At 40.0% G+C, this 20544-nt stretch overlaps 8 protein-coding genes and 5 pseudogenes across 13 annotated transcripts; 1 reads left to right on the top strand and 12 right to left on the bottom strand.

The window, feature by feature from the left end:
- Positions 1–654: 654 nt before the first annotated feature.
- GstD11 (Glutathione S transferase D11) lies at positions 655–1290 on the bottom strand. Its single transcript, XM_086840134.1, has 2 exons — positions 1153–1290; positions 655–1086 (listed from the first exon to the last, which is right to left on the bottom strand). The coding sequence occupies exons 1-2, from the start codon at positions 1171–1173 to the stop codon at positions 760–762; spliced, it is 348 nt and encodes a 115-aa protein (XP_086696260.1). The 5' UTR covers positions 1174–1290; the 3' UTR covers positions 655–759.
- Positions 1291–3206: 1916 nt separating this feature from the next.
- On the top strand, positions 3207–4792 carry LOC110191407 (uncharacterized). The gene is made up of 3 exons (XM_086840133.1): positions 3207–3283; positions 3429–4069; positions 4160–4792. Exons 2-3 carry the CDS (start codon positions 3833–3835, stop codon positions 4790–4792), a joined length of 870 nt encoding a protein of 289 aa, XP_086696259.1. The 5' UTR covers positions 3207–3283; positions 3429–3832.
- A 1000-nt stretch (positions 4793–5792) lies between these two features.
- Positions 5793–6586, bottom strand: GstD8 (Glutathione S transferase D8). The gene has a single exon (XM_020960907.2). The coding sequence runs from the start codon at positions 6545–6547 to the stop codon at positions 5903–5905; it is 645 nt and encodes a 214-aa protein (XP_020816566.2). The 5' UTR covers positions 6548–6586; the 3' UTR covers positions 5793–5902.
- Positions 6587–7468: 882 nt separating this feature from the next.
- Positions 7469–8352, bottom strand: LOC147642621 (glutathione S-transferase D7 pseudogene; annotated as a pseudogene). The gene has a single exon (XR_015273286.1). The product of XR_015273286.1 is annotated as a glutathione S-transferase D7 pseudogene (transcript).
- A 1071-nt stretch (positions 8353–9423) lies between these two features.
- On the bottom strand, positions 9424–10145 carry LOC110189708 (glutathione S-transferase D7-like). The gene has a single exon (XM_020959888.2). It carries the CDS (start codon positions 10127–10129, stop codon positions 9470–9472), a length of 660 nt encoding a protein of 219 aa, XP_020815547.2. The 5' UTR covers positions 10130–10145; the 3' UTR covers positions 9424–9469.
- Positions 10146–11703: 1558 nt separating this feature from the next.
- Positions 11704–12460, bottom strand: LOC110188663 (glutathione S-transferase D7 pseudogene; annotated as a pseudogene). Its single transcript, XR_015273284.1, has one exon. The product of XR_015273284.1 is annotated as a glutathione S-transferase D7 pseudogene (transcript).
- A 376-nt stretch (positions 12461–12836) lies between these two features.
- Positions 12837–13589, bottom strand: LOC110191408 (glutathione S-transferase D6 pseudogene; annotated as a pseudogene). The gene has a single exon (XR_015273285.1). The product of XR_015273285.1 is annotated as a glutathione S-transferase D6 pseudogene (transcript).
- Positions 13590–13845: 256 nt separating this feature from the next.
- Positions 13846–14616, bottom strand: LOC110191413 (glutathione S-transferase D6-like). The gene has a single exon (XM_020962270.2). The coding sequence runs from the start codon at positions 14569–14571 to the stop codon at positions 13909–13911; it is 663 nt and encodes a 220-aa protein (XP_020817929.2). The 5' UTR covers positions 14572–14616; the 3' UTR covers positions 13846–13908.
- Positions 14617–15456: 840 nt separating this feature from the next.
- Positions 15457–16297, bottom strand: GstD5 (Glutathione S transferase D5). The gene has a single exon (XM_020961656.2). The coding sequence runs from the start codon at positions 16186–16188 to the stop codon at positions 15541–15543; it is 648 nt and encodes a 215-aa protein (XP_020817315.2). The 5' UTR covers positions 16189–16297; the 3' UTR covers positions 15457–15540.
- A 338-nt stretch (positions 16298–16635) lies between these two features.
- On the bottom strand, positions 16636–17386 carry LOC110191414 (glutathione S-transferase D4 pseudogene; annotated as a pseudogene). Its single transcript, XR_015273282.1, has one exon. The product of XR_015273282.1 is annotated as a glutathione S-transferase D4 pseudogene (transcript).
- A 143-nt stretch (positions 17387–17529) lies between these two features.
- On the bottom strand, positions 17530–18370 carry LOC110191021 (glutathione S-transferase D4). The gene has a single exon (XM_020961737.2). The coding sequence runs from the start codon at positions 18264–18266 to the stop codon at positions 17619–17621; it is 648 nt and encodes a 215-aa protein (XP_020817396.2). The 5' UTR covers positions 18267–18370; the 3' UTR covers positions 17530–17618.
- A 113-nt stretch (positions 18371–18483) lies between these two features.
- On the bottom strand, positions 18484–19593 carry LOC110190900 (inactive glutathione S-transferase D3 pseudogene; annotated as a pseudogene). The gene has a single exon (XR_015273280.1). The product of XR_015273280.1 is annotated as an inactive glutathione S-transferase D3 pseudogene (transcript).
- LOC110190954 (inactive glutathione S-transferase D3) lies at positions 19558–20395 on the bottom strand. The gene has a single exon (XM_020961638.2). It carries the CDS (start codon positions 20284–20286, stop codon positions 19621–19623), a length of 666 nt encoding a protein of 221 aa, XP_020817297.2. The 5' UTR covers positions 20287–20395; the 3' UTR covers positions 19558–19620.
- Between the last annotated feature and the right edge of the window lie 149 nt (positions 20396–20544).

Here is a 20544-nt window from a genome sequence, read left to right as displayed (position 1 = left end):
TTTCAAACACACATTAATACTGTTCACTTGCCTGCAGCCATTTGGAGCAGCATCGCCCTGTGGACCATGTTTTTGGGTGGCGGTATTTTTAAAATGTGTGTCGCCATGTCTTTTGTTGTTCTTTTTGTGAGCTCTCTGGGCCGCCAGTTAACAGCTCATTTTGGCCCCAATGGAGGAGGCAGTCAGTCAATTCATCTAGATTGTCACACTTCGGGGACCAAAACTCAATTAAGTTAACTGCCAATCCAGCTGAAAATTACATTTGAAATAGTGTTAAAGCTCGGGTGAAGCATGTTCACTAATTTATCATGTGAGGGGTGATATATCTTAAAAGTTTTTGTTTAAAAATTCACAATGAAATCGTTCACCTTTAAGTGAACTTTAGCGGTTTGAATTAACTTAAAATTATTTATAGTATTAGTTAACTAAATAGTTGAGTCTCAGCAAACATAAATACTATATGAGCAAATGCCAGTTTGGTAAATATTAAACTACTTTTAAATCCAAACCATATTAGGGATCTACCGAAAATATTCAATATACATACATATATATATTTCTTTAGAAATAGAGTCAACGAATTAAATTAGCAATCGATTCCCGTTTTGGAAATCTTCCACGCCTTGACGATCTTTTGATGGATTAATTTTCACGTTTGTGAGTCACAAAAAACAACACGTTTATTTAATACAACACTTACACAACTGATTATATATTTATTTGTATTTGTCTACTGCCTTAACATCGCTCCAAAGAATATTAGGAGGCACCGGATTGATTCATCTTGGCCTTGAACATATCCGCCAGAAGATGGGCCTTGGTGACATTCAGTTCCTCATAGTCGAATGGAGCCATGTGATCCTTGCAACGATCTAGCCATTGCCGGATATGTTTATAGGGTCGCAGCTCAAACTCGAAGGCTTCCAGCTGGGAAACGGTCACCAGAAGAGTGAGATCTGCGATGGTGAAGTGGTCGGCAGCAGCGTATTGTCTTCCTTCTAGTATTGAGTTCAGCCAACCGACAGCCTCCGTCAGTTTGGCTCGTTTTCCCTCATCCAAGGGGGCGCCTATAAACATTGTGGGGAACTAAAATAAAAAGTAAACATTAATTTAAATATTTAAATAGTACTAAGTAATAAATTATACACCCACATAGTAGTCTGTGAGTCTCATGTAGAGAGTGCCGAGGTCGAAATGTAGCCGCTGATCCACCAAGGCTCGCACCCGAATGTCAGTGGGATAAAGTGAGTCGCTCTTGCCATAGGCGGCCACCAAATAGGCTAGGATTGCCCGACTAAAACAGGGATTGAATTTGGTATTTACTCAAAAAGATAAAGGAACTTACCTCTCCCATAACACCAGCCCCTCATCGTTCATTGTCGGCACACAGTGCTGGGGATTCATGGCCACGAAGTCCGGCTTCAATTGCTCACCCTCCAGGATATTAACAATCTTCAGCTCAAAGTCAAGGTCCAGCATTTTGGCCAAAAGCAGGATACTGCGGCAAGGAGGACTGGGTGGCAGGTAATACAGCACTGGGGGCGACATCTTCCCGCCTCTGAGAAGCAGACAATAGACAAATTCGGTAACAATGTGCTTCGTGTCGCCCATTGGCCGAAACTAGAATGCCAACTTGGCCAACATCAACACAACCAGTTGGCCAGTTCAGCACTACACGCAGCCCAAAAAAAAAAACAACAAAAAATGTGTACGGTCAACGCAAATAATCAATGCATCGATTTTGTCCGTTTACAAATAGTTAATTAATGACAATTGTTCTTGGGGGAAATCGGCCTTGAGGCAAAAGAACAATAATAATAAATAATAATAGGGGTAATTGTGTTCATAGATTGGTTAAAGCTTCATTTGTTGTATAATAGTCTTTTAGAAGTCTTGAAATTAATTGGTTTTATTTATAAATATTAAATTTATGAAGAGAAATTGTAATAATTAATCCTATAAATAAAAATAAATGCTGAAAATGCTGATTTGACTTTGATACTATAATGATAACAAAGAATCAAATTTATTTGAAACACTTTGCTTTAAATAAAGTTATTTTATAAATCGTATATTAAAATTTATATAAAACAGTTTTAAGCAGACAGCCTAAAGGTATGCTTTCGTTGTTGGTGTAGTCAATGTAAAATATTAATTGAAATGTAAAATAAATACTTTAAATTAATGCAATTTAAAGCCATTGAAATTGCATTTAATTAAACTTAAAAATTTTTGGTTTAAGTCTTTAAACCCCGGTTTAAAGGGTATGCTAGCCTTCGGTTAAATGTCTCTGGAAAATGGTATCGAGGAATAGGACACTCGTCGCACTGCGTCCTGCACTTAATTGCAACCACTTATTTATTCATTATGGGACATGCACCGAAGGTGTTGGGAACCCTTTGGCCAACTACTCACACAATCCTGTGCACCAGCTTGTGCTGCACCACGGCCACCGAGTCGATGTCTATGCAGTTCCCCAGTCTGCCGTCGAGTGTCGTCCTGGCCACGTTCGCTTCCGCGGGAGCTCCGTCCTGGTGGGTCCTGCTAATGCGAATGGCGGCACTCCAAGGCGGCGCAGATACTGATGCTGTTTGCTGATGGTGATGCTGCTCTGCGTGGATGCGTTGGATCCTATCCGGTGATGGAATCTCTTTCCCGGCTGTCCTAACTTGCCGACGTCGCTGTCCACGGCCGTATCCGCTGTCTGGCTTTTCCAATTTTCAGAGCATGTTGTCTCGTCTTTGGGCACTTTTTGTTTTCGTTTAGTTTTCATAACGAACGTTGCCAGGGACGACAGGACGACCCACCAAAGTCAGTGCTGGCAAGAGGCTTTTTTTAAAGGTCGCAGAGATCGAAACAAAAGTTAAGTAAATAAGGAAATATTGTAACACAAAAAGAATAGGAAAATTAACTTTTATTTGAGCTAATCAAATATAAAATGTTTAATTTAATATGTAGTTTAAGACTTACGACTTTAAAAGAAAGAATTCAATACCAGAAATTATAATTTTAATTACCTTTTATTTATATAAACTTTCAAAGTTATACGTTTGCCTTTCAACCAATTATTCAATTTAATTGAATTGCAAATTTACGACGAATAGATATTCAATGGTATTAGACATGTTTCTGAATAAATTAATTAATAATTCATCTAATGTTCCTTTAGAATACAAATAAATAAACCTATAATTGTATTTTCTTCTTTTCTTTCGTGAAACATGCCTTGAAAAAAAAGGACAACATACCAACACTGGGCCAAAGTGTTCACCTGTTCGCTCAGGTGGGGGGTTGGCCATGTTGTTCTTGGGGTCGTGGGTGGTGCCAAAACTCGGTCAAAATGGTCCCGTTCGTGTCTAAAATTATACGTCTACATAATTTCCCAGGCTATGTATGCTCTCTGTTACCTTTTTATTGATTGCCAACAGATTTTCCAATTCAGAGCACCTGATAAAAAGGAGTGGGGGAAGGTTTTTTGATTGGCATCACTTGAAACTCGACGTGTTTACAGCAAACATTTTTCGGCAGTCATGACTTCATCGCGTGCTGGAAATTTCTTAGAGCCACTCAAGGACATGGTCGGTACAGTGGTAATTAGCCAAGGTTTAGGAGGTCCCACGGTCATCTACCTGACATGGGTCTAGCAGGTAAGAGGCTTTGTATTTGAAGGATTCTGGAAAAGATACCCTAGGAGGGACGAGAGTTCTAGGAAAATGTGTCACAAATTGGAAATATATATATCTCGCAAAATGGCCGATCAAATCGAGCCTATAAAGGTATAGATCTATCTACGGTCCAGGATCAGTTATTTGTGCAAGTCCCAGCGAACAAGATGTCTCTCACACAGTGCCGATCCCATTTGCTGTTGCTCCTGCTGCTGATGATCCGTGGATCTGTCAGTGTTCCAGCTTTGGATAATCCACCGCCAGCTGCCACACCCAACACCATCGATGAGTCAGACAAGCTGCCAGAGAGCGGGGAACCGAGCATTGCTTCGTCCCAGGATGCAATCCTTGCTGGTGGCAATGATACGAGCACGCAGGTGACAGAAACCTCAGATAAAACGGTGGTAAGTTGAACTAAGAAATTATATATGTATCACAATGAAATTTCAGGGAAATATTTTCATTACTCTAATAATTTAATTTATTTCTCTTAGCAGCCCGATAATGTGGCCAGTGGCAGCAATATAGATCCCACCACTGTCTACGCCGGAGGAATCCTTCCGCCTGAGATATTTCAGCAATACCTAAATTCGTATTCAGGCTTTGGTCCTTATGCCGGATCTTATCCTGCTCCTGTGGGCGCTGCAGCACCTGGCATCTATCCATATCCGGGGGCCATTGTGATGCAGACCGGTTACGAGGGTTTCCTGGTGCCGGCCAATGGAGCTGGACAAGCGGACAGTACCACTGTGGTGGCTTCTGCTCCTGAGTCGAGTTCCTCCTCGAATCCTTTGATGTCCTTTGCCTCAAATCTTCTGCCCACAGTCCTACTATCCACAGTCCTGCGCATCGCTGCTGTGGTCCTCTCCGCTGTGGGTATTATCCTTTTTGGTGGCGCCATAACCAGTGCCCTGTGCAGGATCACTCCCATCTGTGACATACCTGCCCGAGCTGTAAATATCCTCCGGACAGGAGGAGCCCAGGATGTGGGCCGCATGTTGGCCGAAGAGATGACGCCGGAACGGGTGCGACGAGCCACACAATTTGTGCAAAACGCCATCAAGAAGTATCAACAACTGCAGAACATGATGGAGGAGTCATCGGGGGCGGCTGAGGTGACCAAATAGGAACGGCGTGATGGGATTTTAAGTTTAAGTGCCGCCTCGTAAATTAAGAGAAATGCAAAAAAATATATTTTTAACGACGCTATAAAACGATTTTAATTTGACTATCACAGGGGGGTTTTCAATAGTTGTGAAGAGTACATTTTTACTCGAATCGTAAAAATGGGTCAAGTGTTTGGTACTATCTAAAAGCTCTAAATGTTAGATAACTATCTAAGTGCTTTAATTAAATTTTATATGGCAATTAATTACGAAATCTTAGAGTACATATATTTATTGTTAAGGATATTAGAATTAGTTGTTTGATAAAATCCACAACTTTTGTGCCAACCCCCTGTCGGGTTTTATGGCACACTGAGCAGTGTAACAAATGTGCATTTGCAATTTGTATATGTATGTTCAATGCCAAAGGCAGCACGTTTTTTAGTTACTAAGCTAAACAATTGTTCTAATAGTGAAGCGGTCAACGGCCCAGCCCAGTTGCCGGTTTCTGAGCTTCACTTGCAATTGTTAGTTATGGGGTTAAGAGACGGTTAAGAGGGCCCTGGGGTCTAATATCGCCGGTGAAATCATTGCGTGCATTCAACTGCAGTTGGCAATTGTCGTGAGTAATTAACAGATGTAATATATATATACACAATCTCACTTTTATACTCCCAGTCAGAGATAGGAATTTGTGATAAATATAGAAGACAGATTAATAAAACACAGGCGATCCATTCATAAGCAATGCGGCTTGAGAATACAAATCGTTTGATTATATAGTATTTCTTTCCATTATTTAACGTTTAAAGTTATGGGTTCTTTTTTAATATTCTTCCATTTTGTATTCCTGAACACTTTTTATAATCATGAATCATATTCAGATAGATGGAAACTATAAATAATAACAGACGATAGTTTAATTTGCTTTCCATCAGCTCTACTTCCTTGTTTTTTTTTTAGATTTTTAGATTAAATAATAAACACGACCTATACTAACTCTTTAAGAACTCGAGGGCCATTTCTGTAGATAACATTTATTGCTTTACTTTATTTATACGAATACATTATAGCTATATAAGGTAACAATGTGCTGAGGCCTGTGGTTATTTCGATACTTTCGTTTTTAAATTACTCCTTTTGACGGCTTTCATCGACAAACTTCTTAATTAGCTGAACGCCTTCCCAATTCTCCTCCCAGCCGGGAGTGACTTCCTTGGCATTCTCATACCACCTGGACACATTAGAATACTGGCCAATGTCAAAGTCCACCACCTCGAAGGTAGACACGGAGGCCAAAAGGGCAATGTCTGCCACGGTGAGACAATCACCGGCCACATAGTCCTGACCCTCGAGGAAGGTGTTCAGGTGATCGAAGGCACTGTCCACCTTCTTCATGGCTTCCGGATCGGCTGGTGCATTGCTCCGTATTTGAGGATAAATGGCCTGAACGAAACTGTGGAACAATGTGCCCATGTCGAAGTAGAGTCTTTGATTAACCACGGCCTTCTTTTCAGGATCCTTGGGGTAGAGTGAGTCATCCTGGCCATACTTCTCCACCAGGTATACCAATATTGCACGGGATTCCCAAATGGAGAACCCATTGTCCACCAGAGTTGGGATGGTGTGCTGAGGATTAAGCTTCACGAATTCCGGCTTCAGCTGCTCTCCGTCCATGACCTTCATGAGTTTCATGTTTAACTCTACACCCAAGGCCTTGGCGGTCATCATAACAGAGCGACAAGGAGCCGAGCACGGATGGTAGTAAAAGTCCATGATGGATAGTCCTGCGAGTACCGGGAGTTAACCACAACTGACCCTAAGGTAGTGAGAACAACGGCTTTTATAGCCAGAGCCATGGGCTCCCGAAATCAAATCGATTTCCATATATAGTCATCCCGTGTCGTGCGACTTTTCCGAATGGAACTATACCGCTGTCAGCTTTATTGATGATAAGGTTTCAGCGTAATTAGAAGTGCTTAATGTATGTTTGTGAATGTTGGGAGCACCAACTATTTGAATTTACTTAAAAATGCCATTCGTTTTAAATGCAGCAATTACCTATTAATTATTTATAGTTCGGGGTTGTAATAGAAGTTGAATGAACTGAAATTCAAAGGTCAAAGTTAGGTTACTTCCTGTAACTTATAAATTATACAAGAAAGGAAATTAACTTCGGAAAGCGGAAGTTTATATACCCTTTCCGTTTGCAATTAGGTTATAGAATCAAATAGAAAATCGATTAAAACTAAACTTTAAAAATTCGCATTCTTTTAATTAATATTATTTAAATATATTTTATAAGACAATTTTGTCGACAAATTATATTTTTAAAAACACATAACTAACTTTGAGCATTAATTTTAGTTCGGAATGCTTTCCCTTGTTAGTTTTTATTAGGTTAATAAATCTGTATATTTAATTACAAGTTTCAATTTCGATCGATGAAGGATTTCGACTGGGAACATTTGATATAATATATATTTATATATATATATATAAACTCACAGTAAACAGACTGACAAATATTTCATATGGAGTCTTCCCTGTTGTTGAAGATAAGCAAATGATTCAACACAATTGAAAACAGGTACAATGAATGAAAGTTTGGTTTTGTTCTTATCAAATGTCGTTGCCTTGAAGTTAGGTATTAGAATTATAAATTTTTTTAATTTGTAGTAGTTAAGAAACCAATTATTAAGAAGCATTTTTACATTTATTTTCAATAAATTGTTGTAACAAACATTTAGCCAGCGTTGAAGGTATCCACATTATGGCGTAGCTGACACGATTAGCAAGCACCGGAAGTGGTCTTTTCCAATCCACAGGAGTCTGATAGGCGGAACTACTGCTCCTGATACTGTCCAGTGTTGGATTCAATAGTTCCTGTGGCGGATCTGGCCGAGCTTTTGGCTCCTTTACTTCTTTCCTGCCCTGAAGCCCTCGATGAACTTTTGCAACGTCTTAATGCTCTCCAAGTTTTCATCCCAGCCGGGTGTAACCTTCTGGGCATTCTTGTACCACTTGTCCAGGTTGGGGAATTCCTTCATGTCGAACGGCACCATTTCCACCACGGAGACGGAGGACAAGAGGACAATATCAGCCACGGTCAAATGGCTACCGGCGAAGTAGTCTTGGCCTTCTAAGAAGGAGTCCAGGAATCTAAACGCAGCCTTAAACTTCTCCAGGGCAGCCTGATCTTCCATAAGATTGGTTTTGAAAATGGGGATAATGGCATTGTAAAGGACGTCCAGATCGAAGAACAGGCGCTGGTGGATAATGGCCCTCTTCTTGGGATCCTTAGGATACAGGTTCGAATTTGGTTTGCCATACTTCTCCGCCAGGTAAATCACAATGGCACGCGATTCCCAAATGACAAAATCATTGTCCACCAAGGTGGGAACGGTGTGCTGCGGGTTGAGCTTCACGAACTCCGGCTTTAGGTTGTCTCCTGCCCTGGGATTTACGATCTTGACGTTCAGTTTAAGTCCCAGAGCCTTGGCGGTCATGAAGATGGCACGGGTTCCCGGGGTTCCAGGACTGACGTAGATATCCATGTTGGTCATGTTGATTTAGGTGATTTTAGCTTCTATTTGACTGGAGCGAAAAAGTAAACTGATACTGGAAGCAGCTGGCATTGCCTTTTATAGGGAAAAAGTGCAAAGAGATTATATGTCATTACAATGATAACTAACTAATAATGTTGGTCATTCTCAGAACTTACTAGAGCTGCAAACACCTGGCACCCAGTGAACTCTTATCGTTTAACCAAACATAAATACTATTCTAGAAGGCGCAATAATTATGTCGATAAATAATTATATTGGTTTACTTATATATAAATATAAATATAAGTAAACCAATATAATTATTTACAACAAAATCAAAATATTAGTAAGCAATGTAGGTCTATTTCAATTTGTATATATTTTAATAACTATTATATCATGAATAAAATTAATTAAAAGCATTGGCCGGGTGATACATTTAAGGGGTCGAAGGGTAATCACAATCACTATCACTACCAGAGATCACCATAGATGTAAACACCTCGGAGGCTGCGGACAGAATGAGGGCGGAGCGACTGCAGTGACTCTATTTATAGTCGCCGAGGGAAGAGCACAGTGAAAGTGAGAGTGAGAGCGAGAGAGAGTAAGAGGTATCTCTAGAGGGAGGGAGAGAGAGATAGAGGGATCGAGATGTGCATCTCTAGAGTTACACAGAGAGAGAGATAGACATACCAAATATGATTAATATTAATTTTTCTCAGTGTAGCTATTTTCTAAACATTTTCTGATTAGCTGAAATGATGACGATGAAAACCATATCTTTGCTGATTTTGACATTAATGATTGGAAATTGGATAATGATTGCAAATTTGCAATGGTAGTGTTATCAACTATAAATATAAACATACGCCGTTAAGTTAGGTATGTACGTCACCCTATTTCACAGAGTCTAAAAGTATGCAAGTTTATGGAAAGGACGTTGCATAAGTTATCCTTTCTTGCAAAAAAAAAAAAACGTATACGTAACGTAAACGTAGCATATTACGTATACGCAGCTTTAGCCCATGTTAAGACAGATTGTCTATACAAAACACTTTCTCCACAAGACTTCAAATTATAAATACATTACAAACAAAATTTTATACAAATAAAATCGATCTTTATTAAAAATACAAAATATATGAATGATTTATTTGTTTTCCTTTAGTTTTTCCTCCACGAACTTCTTGGCCTGCTCAATGGCCGCCAAGTTCTCCTCCCAGCCGGGAACAACCTTCTGGGCATTCTTATACCATTTCTCCACGTTCGGGAATGGCTCCATGACAAACGGAAACATTTCGAAAGTGGAGACAGTGGCCAGGATAACCAGATCAGCTACTGACAGCTGGTCACCGGCCACGTAGTCCTGTCCCTCCAGAAAGGTGTTGAGAAACCCTAGGGCAGCGTTAACCTTGTCCAGAGCCTCCTGATCTCCCAGCTTACCGGTTCTGAACAGGGGGTAGAAGTACTTGGACATGCTGTCGTACAGAGTTCCCATATCGAAGTACAGCCTCTGGTTGATCAAAGCCCTCTTCTGGGGATCCTTGGGATAGAGAGAAGAGTCCGGTTTGCCGTACTTCTCCACCAGGTAGACGGCGATGGCGCGAGACTCCCAGATGGCGAATCCATTGTCCACCAGAGTGGGAATGGTGTGCTGGGGGTTGATCTTCACGAACTCCGGCTTCAGCTGGTCACCCTCCATGGTGTTAATGACTTTGGAGTTCAGTTCCACTCCCACTGCCTTGGCCACCATCAATATGGCACGGGTGCTGGGTGATCCGGGCATGTTGTAGAGATCCATGGTGGGCATTGGTTATTGTACGATCGTGTCGCTGGAACAGAGAAACTGATTTGGCTCAGCTGGGGTCCCCTTTTTATACCGAAACTTTCAACGAATTATCTACTCCTTTATCACTATAAACCAATAGAGTTTGTCATTGTTAGAACTCAGTTTTTTATGTATTTCGCAATCAAACAATAAGTGTCAGTTATATTTTATGAGGGCAACCTAAATCCATATCAGTTTATAAAACAAATTTAACAATCAAGTTGTCAATTAAATCATTAAGAATTAGTTCAATTCGATTAAATGAAAAGAAACCTAACAGGAATTTAATAAATCATGGATACGTGTTATAAAAATTCGATTTTAACATTTTAGTATGCATATTATATTTCTAGTTTTGGATTTATAGTTTCTATGAAAGTTATAATATATATTTGTATTAAAACTAAATTCTGGAATAATAAAAATGTATATACTCCGAGTAAATAGAAATATTTAAAGAAAACATGAAAGTTATAAATTTGTATACCTCTGCATGGCTTTATAATTTTATTTAGAAGCTTAAAATAAAGTGAAGGAGTCATTTCCGACCCTATAATCATATATATTCTTGATCAGCACTAAAAGGTGAGTCGATCTAGCTGTGTCTGGCAAAAATACATTTTTCCAAAATTTTTTACATTTTGTAAGGGGTTATCATCGTTAAAATTGTCAAAAAATTATTTAAAATTTTTAATTTTTTAAATGTTTAAATTGAGTAAGCAGTTTTAATAACCTAATAAAAACTAACATAAGAACAGATTGCCGAATTGAAATTAATGCTGTTTTGGCTGAGTTATGAGATTTTTAAATTTTAATTTGCTTAAGAAATTGTCATAAAAAATACATATAAATAATATCGACCCAAAAAATGGTATTATTATTTCAGTCAGAAGCTTGTAACATATTGAAGGAGTCATTTCCGACCCTATAACTCATATATATTCTTGATCAGAATTTAAAGCTGAGTTGATCCAGTTATGTATGTTTGGTTAAAATTATTTTTTTTTCAACAATTTCCAAATTTTATAAGGGGTTACATCGGTAAATTTGACAAAACATTGGCCAAAATGTTTATTTTTTTTTTAAACTTTAAATTAAGTAAGCGCATTTATTATCCTGATGTAAACTAACATAGAAAAGCTTTCCGAATTAAAAATAATTCATTTTTGGCTTAGTTATGATGATTTGCATAATCAAACGACAAAAGTATAAATATTTGGGTTCCCGAAATTAGCTTCTTTATTTTATTCTGTTTTTCATTAATGTCCGAACGTTGCCATTTCAACTTTATAAAGTAGTAAAACTAGAAATTAGAACTAATCATAAAATTGCAAATAATACAAAATGGACATGCTACAACATAGTTATGTAAATGTGTGGAAAACTGGCAAAGTTACAATTGTATTTGTAAACATTTTCCGATCATTCCTATGGCAGCTTTATGATAAACTAAATACTAAAATTATTATATATAAAGCGATCTGTAAAAACTGCATGTTATAAAAAACGATGTGTATGGGGAAAGTACAACATAGGAAAATAAATAAAAATTATCATTTATATCACAAATAAATTACGAACTTTATTTTAATATCATTATAGCTGTAATCTTTACTGCTTGCCAGCCTTAGCTTTCCAATCGTCAAGGAACTTTTGGAATTGCTTAATTCCCTCCACATTTTCATCCCAGCCTGGAGCAACCTTCTGAGCATTCTTGTACCACCTATTCACATTGGGGAATTTCTGCAGGTCAAACTGGATCATTTCAAGGGTGGAGATAGTGGCCAATATGGCAATGTCAGCCACTGTCAACTGGCTTCCAGCCACGTAGTCCTGTCCCTCCAGGAAGGTATTAAGAAACTCCAGGGCAGAGTTGAACTTGTCCAGGGACTCCTGATCTCCCAGACTGCCGGTGCGGAACAGGGGGAAGACGTACTTGGCCAGGCTTTCGAACAGAGTTCCCATATCGAAGTACAGCCTCTGGTTGATCAGAGCCCTCTTCTGGGGATCCTTGGGGTAGAGAGGAGAGTCCGGTTTGCCATACTTCTCCACCAGGTAGATCAAGATGGCACGCGACTCCCAGACGGAGAATCCGTTGTCCACCAGAGTGGGAATGGTGTGCTGGGTGTTGATCTTCAAGAACTCCGGCTTCAGCTGGTCACCCTCCACGGTGTTTACGTACTTGGAGTTCAGTTCCACTCCCACTGCCTTGGCCACCATCTTTACGGCCCGAGTGGTCGGAGTACCGGGCATGTTGTACAGATCTATAGGGGACATGGCGATTTTGCTATCGTGTTGTTAGAGCGGAAAAAGTAAACTGATTTGGCAATAGCTGGGTTTCCCTTTATATAGCAATGTTACTTAGGCCTTATCAGCCACACTATAATAATGAGCTAATAGTGTTTGTCATTGTTAGCATTCACATTTTTTGCTTATATCATTTTCATGGGTAAATAAACAAAATTCTGTGACTGAACTAGGTGGGTATTGATAGTGCGTAAAAAGGTACCAAATAAAAGAGAGCAGACTTTAAATTTTAATTACTTCATGTTGTTGTGATATATGCATTACATAAAATAACAAAATTTATACGTTAAAGATATTATTTAAAATGCTATTATTAAGATTAATTGTTGCTTACACTAGTACAGCATTGTGTGTGTTTATTAGGTTCCTATTCATTGTCACATTTATGGATTATTATTAATTAGTTTTTGAATTCTTGATTATAAAATTATATATAAAATTATGTATTTGATATAAAATAGTACTTTTGAGCAGTTACTTTATTAGATTAGCGGTCAGAAAATTCTTCACATCAACTAGAACTCTCAGGTCTTGGGCCCAAGCCAGTGGAACATTTCGTACATTTTGGAACCATCTATCCACATTGGGAAATTCATTCAAATCAAAATCAACTACTCTGATAACGAGGATGGTAGCGAAGATAACAAAGTCAGCCACGGAAGTCTCACTGCCAGCCACGTAATCTTGACCCTCCAGGAAAGTATTGAGCACTTCAAAGGCTGCGTTAAGTTTCTCTAAGTTCTCCTCCGTTTCCTCATTTTTATTACGCAGAATTGGAAAATAGTACTTGGCAAAGGCATCGTAAAGGGTACCCATGTCAAAGTACATTCTCTGATTGATCACTGCTCGTATCTGGGGATCCTTGGGGTAGAGTGGAGAATCCGACTTGCCGTATTTCTCCACCAGATAGATCACAATTGCGTGAGATTCCCAGATGGCGAATCCATTGTCCACCAGAGTGGGAACTGTGCGCTGCGGGTTGATCTTCACGAACTCCGGCTTCAGATGCTCCCCCTTAGTGGTGTCCACATTGATGAAGTTCAGCTCGATTCCGACTGCCTTGGCTGTCATTACAATGGCCAAAGTACCCGGAGAACCGGGCATGTTGTAGAAGTCCAGAGTGGGCATGATTCCGTCTAGTCCGTGAAAGTGGATTGAACAAACTAATCTGGATCGTGCCGAAAAAAAGCCTCTTATCAAGGAAGTTATTTATCTGCTAGATTATATTGTATTGATTACTATCAGCTCATTAAACAGTAAAAAGTTAATATCTTTCGGCACATTAGAGTGAACCCGTTTAGATAGCTCTAGCTTGGTATTGGTCATTTTCATTGACAAATTAACCACAAAAACTGACATATCGGTGCTATATCTATATTAAATATTAAGCCTTATGTTATCATAGAATTTATTCTTATAAATTTTATTTATAAATATATATATATTTTTTTAATTTAAGGTAGTTTCTCTATTATATTGGCGGCCAGAAACTTTTTCGCTTCTTGTATTCTCCGGAGATTTTCATCCCAACCTGGAGTCACCTTCTGAGCATTTTTGTACCATCTTTCCACATTGGGAAATTTCTTTAAATCGAAATCAACCATTTCGATAGAGGAAACTGTGGCCAAAATGACGATATCAGCCACCGAAAGCTCACCACCGGCCACGTAATCCTGATCCTCTAGGAAAGTGTTGAGCAGTCCAAAGGCTGTATTAAGTTTCTCCAAGTTCTCCTGAGTTCCTGGCTTCCCAGTGCGCAAAAGTGGAAAGAAGTACTTGCCAAAGGCATCGTAAAGGGTGCCCATATCAAAGTACAGCCTTTGGTTGATCAAAGCCCTCTTCTGGGGATCCTTGGGGTAGAGAGCCGAATCTGGTTTTCCATACTGCTCCACCAGGTAGACCACGATGGCACGCGACTCCCAGATGGCGAATCCATTGTCCACCAGAGTGGGAATGGTGTGCTGTGGGTTGATCTTCACAAACTCTGGTTTCAGCTGCTCCCCCACAAAGGTATTCACATTGATGGAGTTCAGTTCCAGTCCCAATGCCTTAGCCGTCATAATGATGGCCCGAGTGCTCGGCGAACCAGACATGTTGTAGAGATCCAGTTTGGACATGGCGATGATTCTGTCTAGTCCGTGGGAGTGAAGAGAAACAACTAACAAGACACCAGCCGAAATTCCCACTTTTAAAGCAAACTTGCTGCTTAATTATCTACCTGTTTGATTATATTTCTGGGTACATTAGAGTGGATCTACAAAGCAAAGTTTTTGATTCTAGTTCTACAGACTGTTTTCCTAGGGAATTTAATTTTTATATTGTGTATATTCGTTGAGATCTTTTAAAAAGATTTATCTTTGACTAAAAATTTTACCGTTTAGAAGAAAACATGACATTGCTAAATTCTTTAAAGTTCATTCTTTTAAGTTTATATAAAGTTATTACCTTTTCCCACTTTCAGTGGTCCACTCCAATTTACTTATATATACTCATATATCTCTGAGAGAATTATTTGTTCGTATTTCGTTTGTTTGGGAAATTAACAAATGTATGAGTTAGAATATATATGTATGTATGTAAACACATTTAAGGGTCATTAACTTTTTGCACATATGTAGCCCTTATTTGTATTAACTTGGGCATCAACTATAAGTATAGCTACAAATCAAAATACCTTAGCTTTTCTATGACAAGGACATGGTTTTAGTTAATTGGGACTGCAAAATCTTAATTACTGATGAGCTGAATTACCTGACGAATAGGTGAAGTGAGAGTAAAAACCAGAGAAATCTCTTGTTATTATTTAATAGTATTGAAATCACGGGGAGTCGGCTTAAATGTTTGCTTTTCTCATTTGTTAATGATAGTAAACAAAAAATAATAAAGAGTGTGACTGAAATAGAAAACCATTCGTTAATAAGCTTGTACTTGAAGCTTGTACAAATATATAATGTATTCGCACACTAAAATGATAGATCTACAAAGAAATATTTACGTCACAGTTTAATAATTTGGCAAATGTTTATTTTACAATTTATATTAGTCATAGATACATATACATAATTAATTAAAATATTTTACATTAATTATTTCGCTGCACCCCATTTGGTCTCGACAATTGATTTCAATTGTAGAAGTCCATCCCAGTTCTCGTCCCATCCAGGAGTCACCTTCTTGGCATTGGCGTACCACCTGCTCACATTCGCGTACTTGCTGAAGTCAAAATCCATGATTTCAAAGGTGGAGACACTGGAGACGATGGCAATATCTGCAACAGTGAGATGATCACCGGCCACGTAGTCCTGGCCTTCAAGGAACGTATTCAAAAACTCGAAAGCACTCTCGATCTTTTTGAAGTCCTCCTCCGTTCCGGCCTGGCCAGTTCGGATGAGTGGATAGTAGTACTTGATGAAGGACTCGTACAAGGTGCCCATGTCGAAGTAGAGACGCTGGTTGACCACAGCCTGTTTCTGGGGGTCCTTGGGGAAGAGGGAATCGTCCTTAGCGTACTTCTCCACCAGATAGACAGCGATGGCCCGGGACTCCCAAATGGAGAAGCCACTGTCCACCAGTGTGGGAATGGTGTGCTGAGGATTCAGTTTCAAGAACTCCGGCTTCAGCTGCTCCTTTTCCGAAGTGTTCACCAGCTTCTTGTTCAGCTCAAGCCCAAGGGCTTTGGCCACCATGATAACCGTGCGGCATCCACTGCCACGAGGAGAATAATAGAAATCCATGCTGGGAATTGGGTGTTGTTTAGTGGAGAGGAGAACCAGAACTAATGACTGTCTGTAAATTGCTTCCACTTATATAGGAAAATAATGGTGAAATAACATGTGTACCCGGTGATTTACTCGATGTTTCTTTACAGAGCTTCAGAATGATTTGACAAACAAGCGGGAGCTATCAAAATATATTTGTTGTTTTTTGTTGTGAAATAACCTGTGTGTATATGTGACTCTTATCTTTAGTTTGCTCAATTGTTGTTGTTATTATGTTTGCGATAACAAATGCTACTTGGGTATATATACCCTATCTATTTTCTCAAGGCAGTTGATAAGATTTAAGGGGTTAATAACAGCTTTGATATCTGTTATAAAATCTGGTTACTAGGTCATTTGAATTCTATAATATGGCTTAAATTAATTGTTTGAATATTCAAAGCAAATCCAAATAAATATATATTTATTAATACCTTTATTTTAAATAACATCACATTATTTTAAATACATTTAAATTACATTCACTTTGTCCTGTCCTTTACGGCTGCGATCTTCTCGACCATTTGCCGAAGGCCATCCCAATTCTCGTCCCAGCCAGGAGTTATCTCCTTGGCATTATCATACCATCTGGCCACATTTGGATACTTGCTGATATCGAAGTCTACAATGTCAAAGGTGGAGACACTGGACAGGATGGCAATGTCAGCCACAGTGAGATGATCTCCTGCCACGTAGTCCTGACCCTCCAGGAAGGTGTTTAGGAACCCAAAGGCCGTCTCGATCTTCTTGAAGTTATCGGCGTTGGCTGGCTGTCCATCGCGGAATATGGGATAGTAATACTTGGCGAAGGTATCGTATAGGGTTCCTAGATCGAAATACAGTCGCTGATTGATCACAGCCTGCTGTTTGGGATCCTTGGGGTAGAGGGAATCGTCCTTGCCGTATTTCTCCACCAGGTAAATGGCAATGGCACGCGACTCCCAGAGGACGAATCCATTGTCCACCAAAGTGGGAATGGTGTGCTGGGGATTGATCTTAAGGAACTCCGGCTTTAGGTGTTCTTGCTGTGAGAGGCTTAATGGTTTTTTATTCAGTTCCACTCCAAGGGCCTTGGCCACCATAATAACCGTGCGACACCCACTGCCAACCGGTGAGTAGTAGAAATCCATTTCGGAACGCGAATAAAACAAGCTTTTCGTTGAAGAGAAAAAGCAGAACTAAATACACCCGACCGGGGCTGTCTCTTATATGTTTAACAAAATGCCATATCTCTCTTTGAAAGTCTCACAAAATTGTTTATCATCGTTATTTGTATACTATTTGAATTTCTCTCTGTACGAACTTTGAGTATAAATGTTTTAGTTTGATTATTTTTATTTATTTGCAATTTCTCTCCAAGTTAAATATATTTTAACACCTAATAAATACAGTTTAATAAATATGGTTTACTTTGCTTCAGCCCTTCGGGCTTCGATCATGGCCTTCATCTGCAGGAGACCCTCCCAGTTTTCATCCCATCCAGGAGTTGTCTTCTTGGCATTGGCGTACCATCTGGCCACATTCGGGTATTTGCTGATGTCGAACTCGACGACTTCGAAGGTGGAGACACTGGACAGAATGGCGATGTCGGCCAATGTAAATTGGTTGCCCGCCACGTAGTCCTGGCCCTCCAGGAAGGTATTCAGAAACTCGAAGGCGGTTTCAATTTTCTTGAAGTTGTCGGCGTGACCGAGCTTGCCAGTTCGGATGAAGGGATAATAGTAATTCATAAATGAATCGTGAAGGGTTCCCATATCGAAATATAGGCGTTGATTGATCACGGCCCGCTTTTGGGGATCCTTGGGATAGAGGGAATCGTCCTTGCCATACTTCTCCACCAGATAGACGGCGATGGCTCGTGACTCCCAAATGGAGAACCCATTGTCCACCAGAGTGGGAATGGTGTGCTGGGGATTTAGTTTCAAGAACTCCGGCTTCAGGTTATCCCCTTCGGTAATCTTCACGAGCTTCTTGTTGAGCTGAAGCCCAAGAGCCTTGGCCACCATGATAACCGTACGGCATCCACTGCCACGAGGAGAATAATAGAAATCCATACTGGAAATTGGGATTACTAGGAGTTTTTCTCTGGAGAGCAGAACCAGAACTGAATGCGGGAAAGCATAGATTCCATTTATATAGCGAATTGGTTGTGAAATTTCATATCTCGCACGAAATTTTTATAATTGATTTGCTCGATGTTTCTTCACTATATTCGTTTTTAAGGTTACTTTTTCGATAACGTAATCAACAGAATATAAACACACATCTGAATATGCCTGCTTATCTTTGGTTTAATTATGCTTTCTATATAAAAGCTTTTAATAATTTTCTCTACACTTATTTAAATATATTTTTATTATAAACATTCAATAATATCACTTAAATTAAATATCTTCCGCTTAATTACTGCACAGACTTCATTTTCTCATCGAATGACCTTTTCAAGTCCAAAGCGCCTTCCCAGTTCTCCTCCCAGCCGGGAGTCACCTTCTTGGCATTCGCATACCACTTGGCCACATTTGGATATTTGCTAATGTCGAAGCCCAGAACATCGAAGTTGGTTACATTCGAGAGGATGGCAATGTCGGCTAAGGTTAAGTGGTCCCCGGCGAAATACTCCTGACCTTCCAGGAAGGCATTGAGAAAACCAAAGGTGTCCTGAACCTTCTTGAAATCCTCCTCGGAGCCCAACTGACCGGTGACATAGATTTTGAAGTAGTAAGCGGCCAAGGAGCCGTACATGTTGTTGTGATCAAAGTAGAGTCGCTGATTAATCACAGCCTGTGTCTGGGGATCCTTGGGGTAGAGGGAGTCGTCCTTTCCGTACTTTTCCACCAGATAAATGGCAATTGGACGTGACTCCCAGAGGACGAATCCATTGTCCACCAGGGTGGGAATTGTATGCTGGGGATTGATCTTGATGAACTCTGGGCTCATCTGCTCTCCCTTCCGGGTGCTGATCACAGTCTTGTTTAGCTCTAGGCCCAGAGCTTTGGCCACCATGAGGACATTGCGACAGGCACTGACATAGGGAGCGTAATATAAATCCATATTTGGAACCAAAGTTGCGCCGTGTTAACCGTTTGACAGCGAAAATGAAACTGATTGAGAGCCCCATCATGAGCTCCCTCCTAACGTACCGAATAATAAGGGAAAGCATTCTCTTAATTTGCCTTCGGTTGCCATGCTATGGAAGTGCTAGTTAAGAGTATTGTGACTCCCAGCACTTGTAGAGAGTATCTGGAAATACATATGGCCACAGCCTAATCTTAATCACCTGTACACATTAGATTACAAGACGGAATATAACATATTATATGGATTCAAGAAATAAGTAATCAATAATTAAAGTCTTATAAAAGTTTATTTTTATGTATGTAATAAATGATACAAAAAAAGGCAAATCATTTACTGAGATGCATTCAGTTTTTTGTCTAACATCTTCTTCAATTCAAGAGCTCCTGCCCAGTTCTCGTCCCATCCGGGAGTCACCTTCTTGGCGTTGGCGTACCACCTTGCCACATTCGGATACTTGCTAATGTCAAATCCTAGGGCATCAAAGTTGGCCACATTGGAGAGGATGGCGATGTCGGCCAAGGTAAGGTGATCGCCGGCCAGATACTCCTGTCCCTCGAGGAAGCTGTTGAGGAACTCGAAAGTGTCGGTGGACTTCTTATAGTCCTCTTCAGATCCCAGCTTTCCGGTGAGGAATGGTTTGAAGAAGTATGCGGCCAGGGAGCCGTACATATTGGAGTGATCGAAGTATAGACGCTGATTGATCACGGCCTGTATCTTGGGATCCTTGGGGTAGAGAGAGTCGTCCTTTCCGTACTTCTCCACCAGATAAATGGCGATGGCACGCGACTCCCAGAGGGTGAAGCCATTATCCACCAGGGTGGGAATGGTATGCTGGGGATTGATCTTGATGAACTCCGGGTTCATCTGCTCCCCCTCAAGGGTGTTGACCAGTTTCTTATTTAGCTCAAGGCCCAGAGCCTTGGCCACCATGAGAACGTTGCGGCAAGCGCTGACCACTGGGTAATAGTACAAATCCATTTCGGGAACTGAGATCATGTGGTGTCAGTCGCTCGAGAGGAGAAAGAGAACTGATTGGGATCCCCACCGGGTTCTCAGCTATATATAGTATTATGTCGCACTGAGCTCTCTCTGTTTGTGTATGTTTCCTATTGTGATATGTTGTTGATTGACTGTATTTGTGGAAAACACAACTACAAATGCCAGTCCCCCCACATTCGCATGAAATTATATTAATTTCCATGGGCTTGTATTCTATGTAATAGTAGCTTGTTTGAAAACAATTGTGTACTTGTG

This window comes from Drosophila serrata, unplaced genomic scaffold (genome assembly GCF_035046125.1).
Source record: "Drosophila serrata isolate PLE 108 unplaced genomic scaffold, ASM3504612v1 contig_382, whole genome shotgun sequence".
Lineage (NCBI taxonomy): Eukaryota > Metazoa > Arthropoda > Insecta > Diptera > Drosophilidae > Drosophila > Drosophila serrata.
This window is presented reverse-complemented; position numbering and strand designations above follow the sequence as displayed.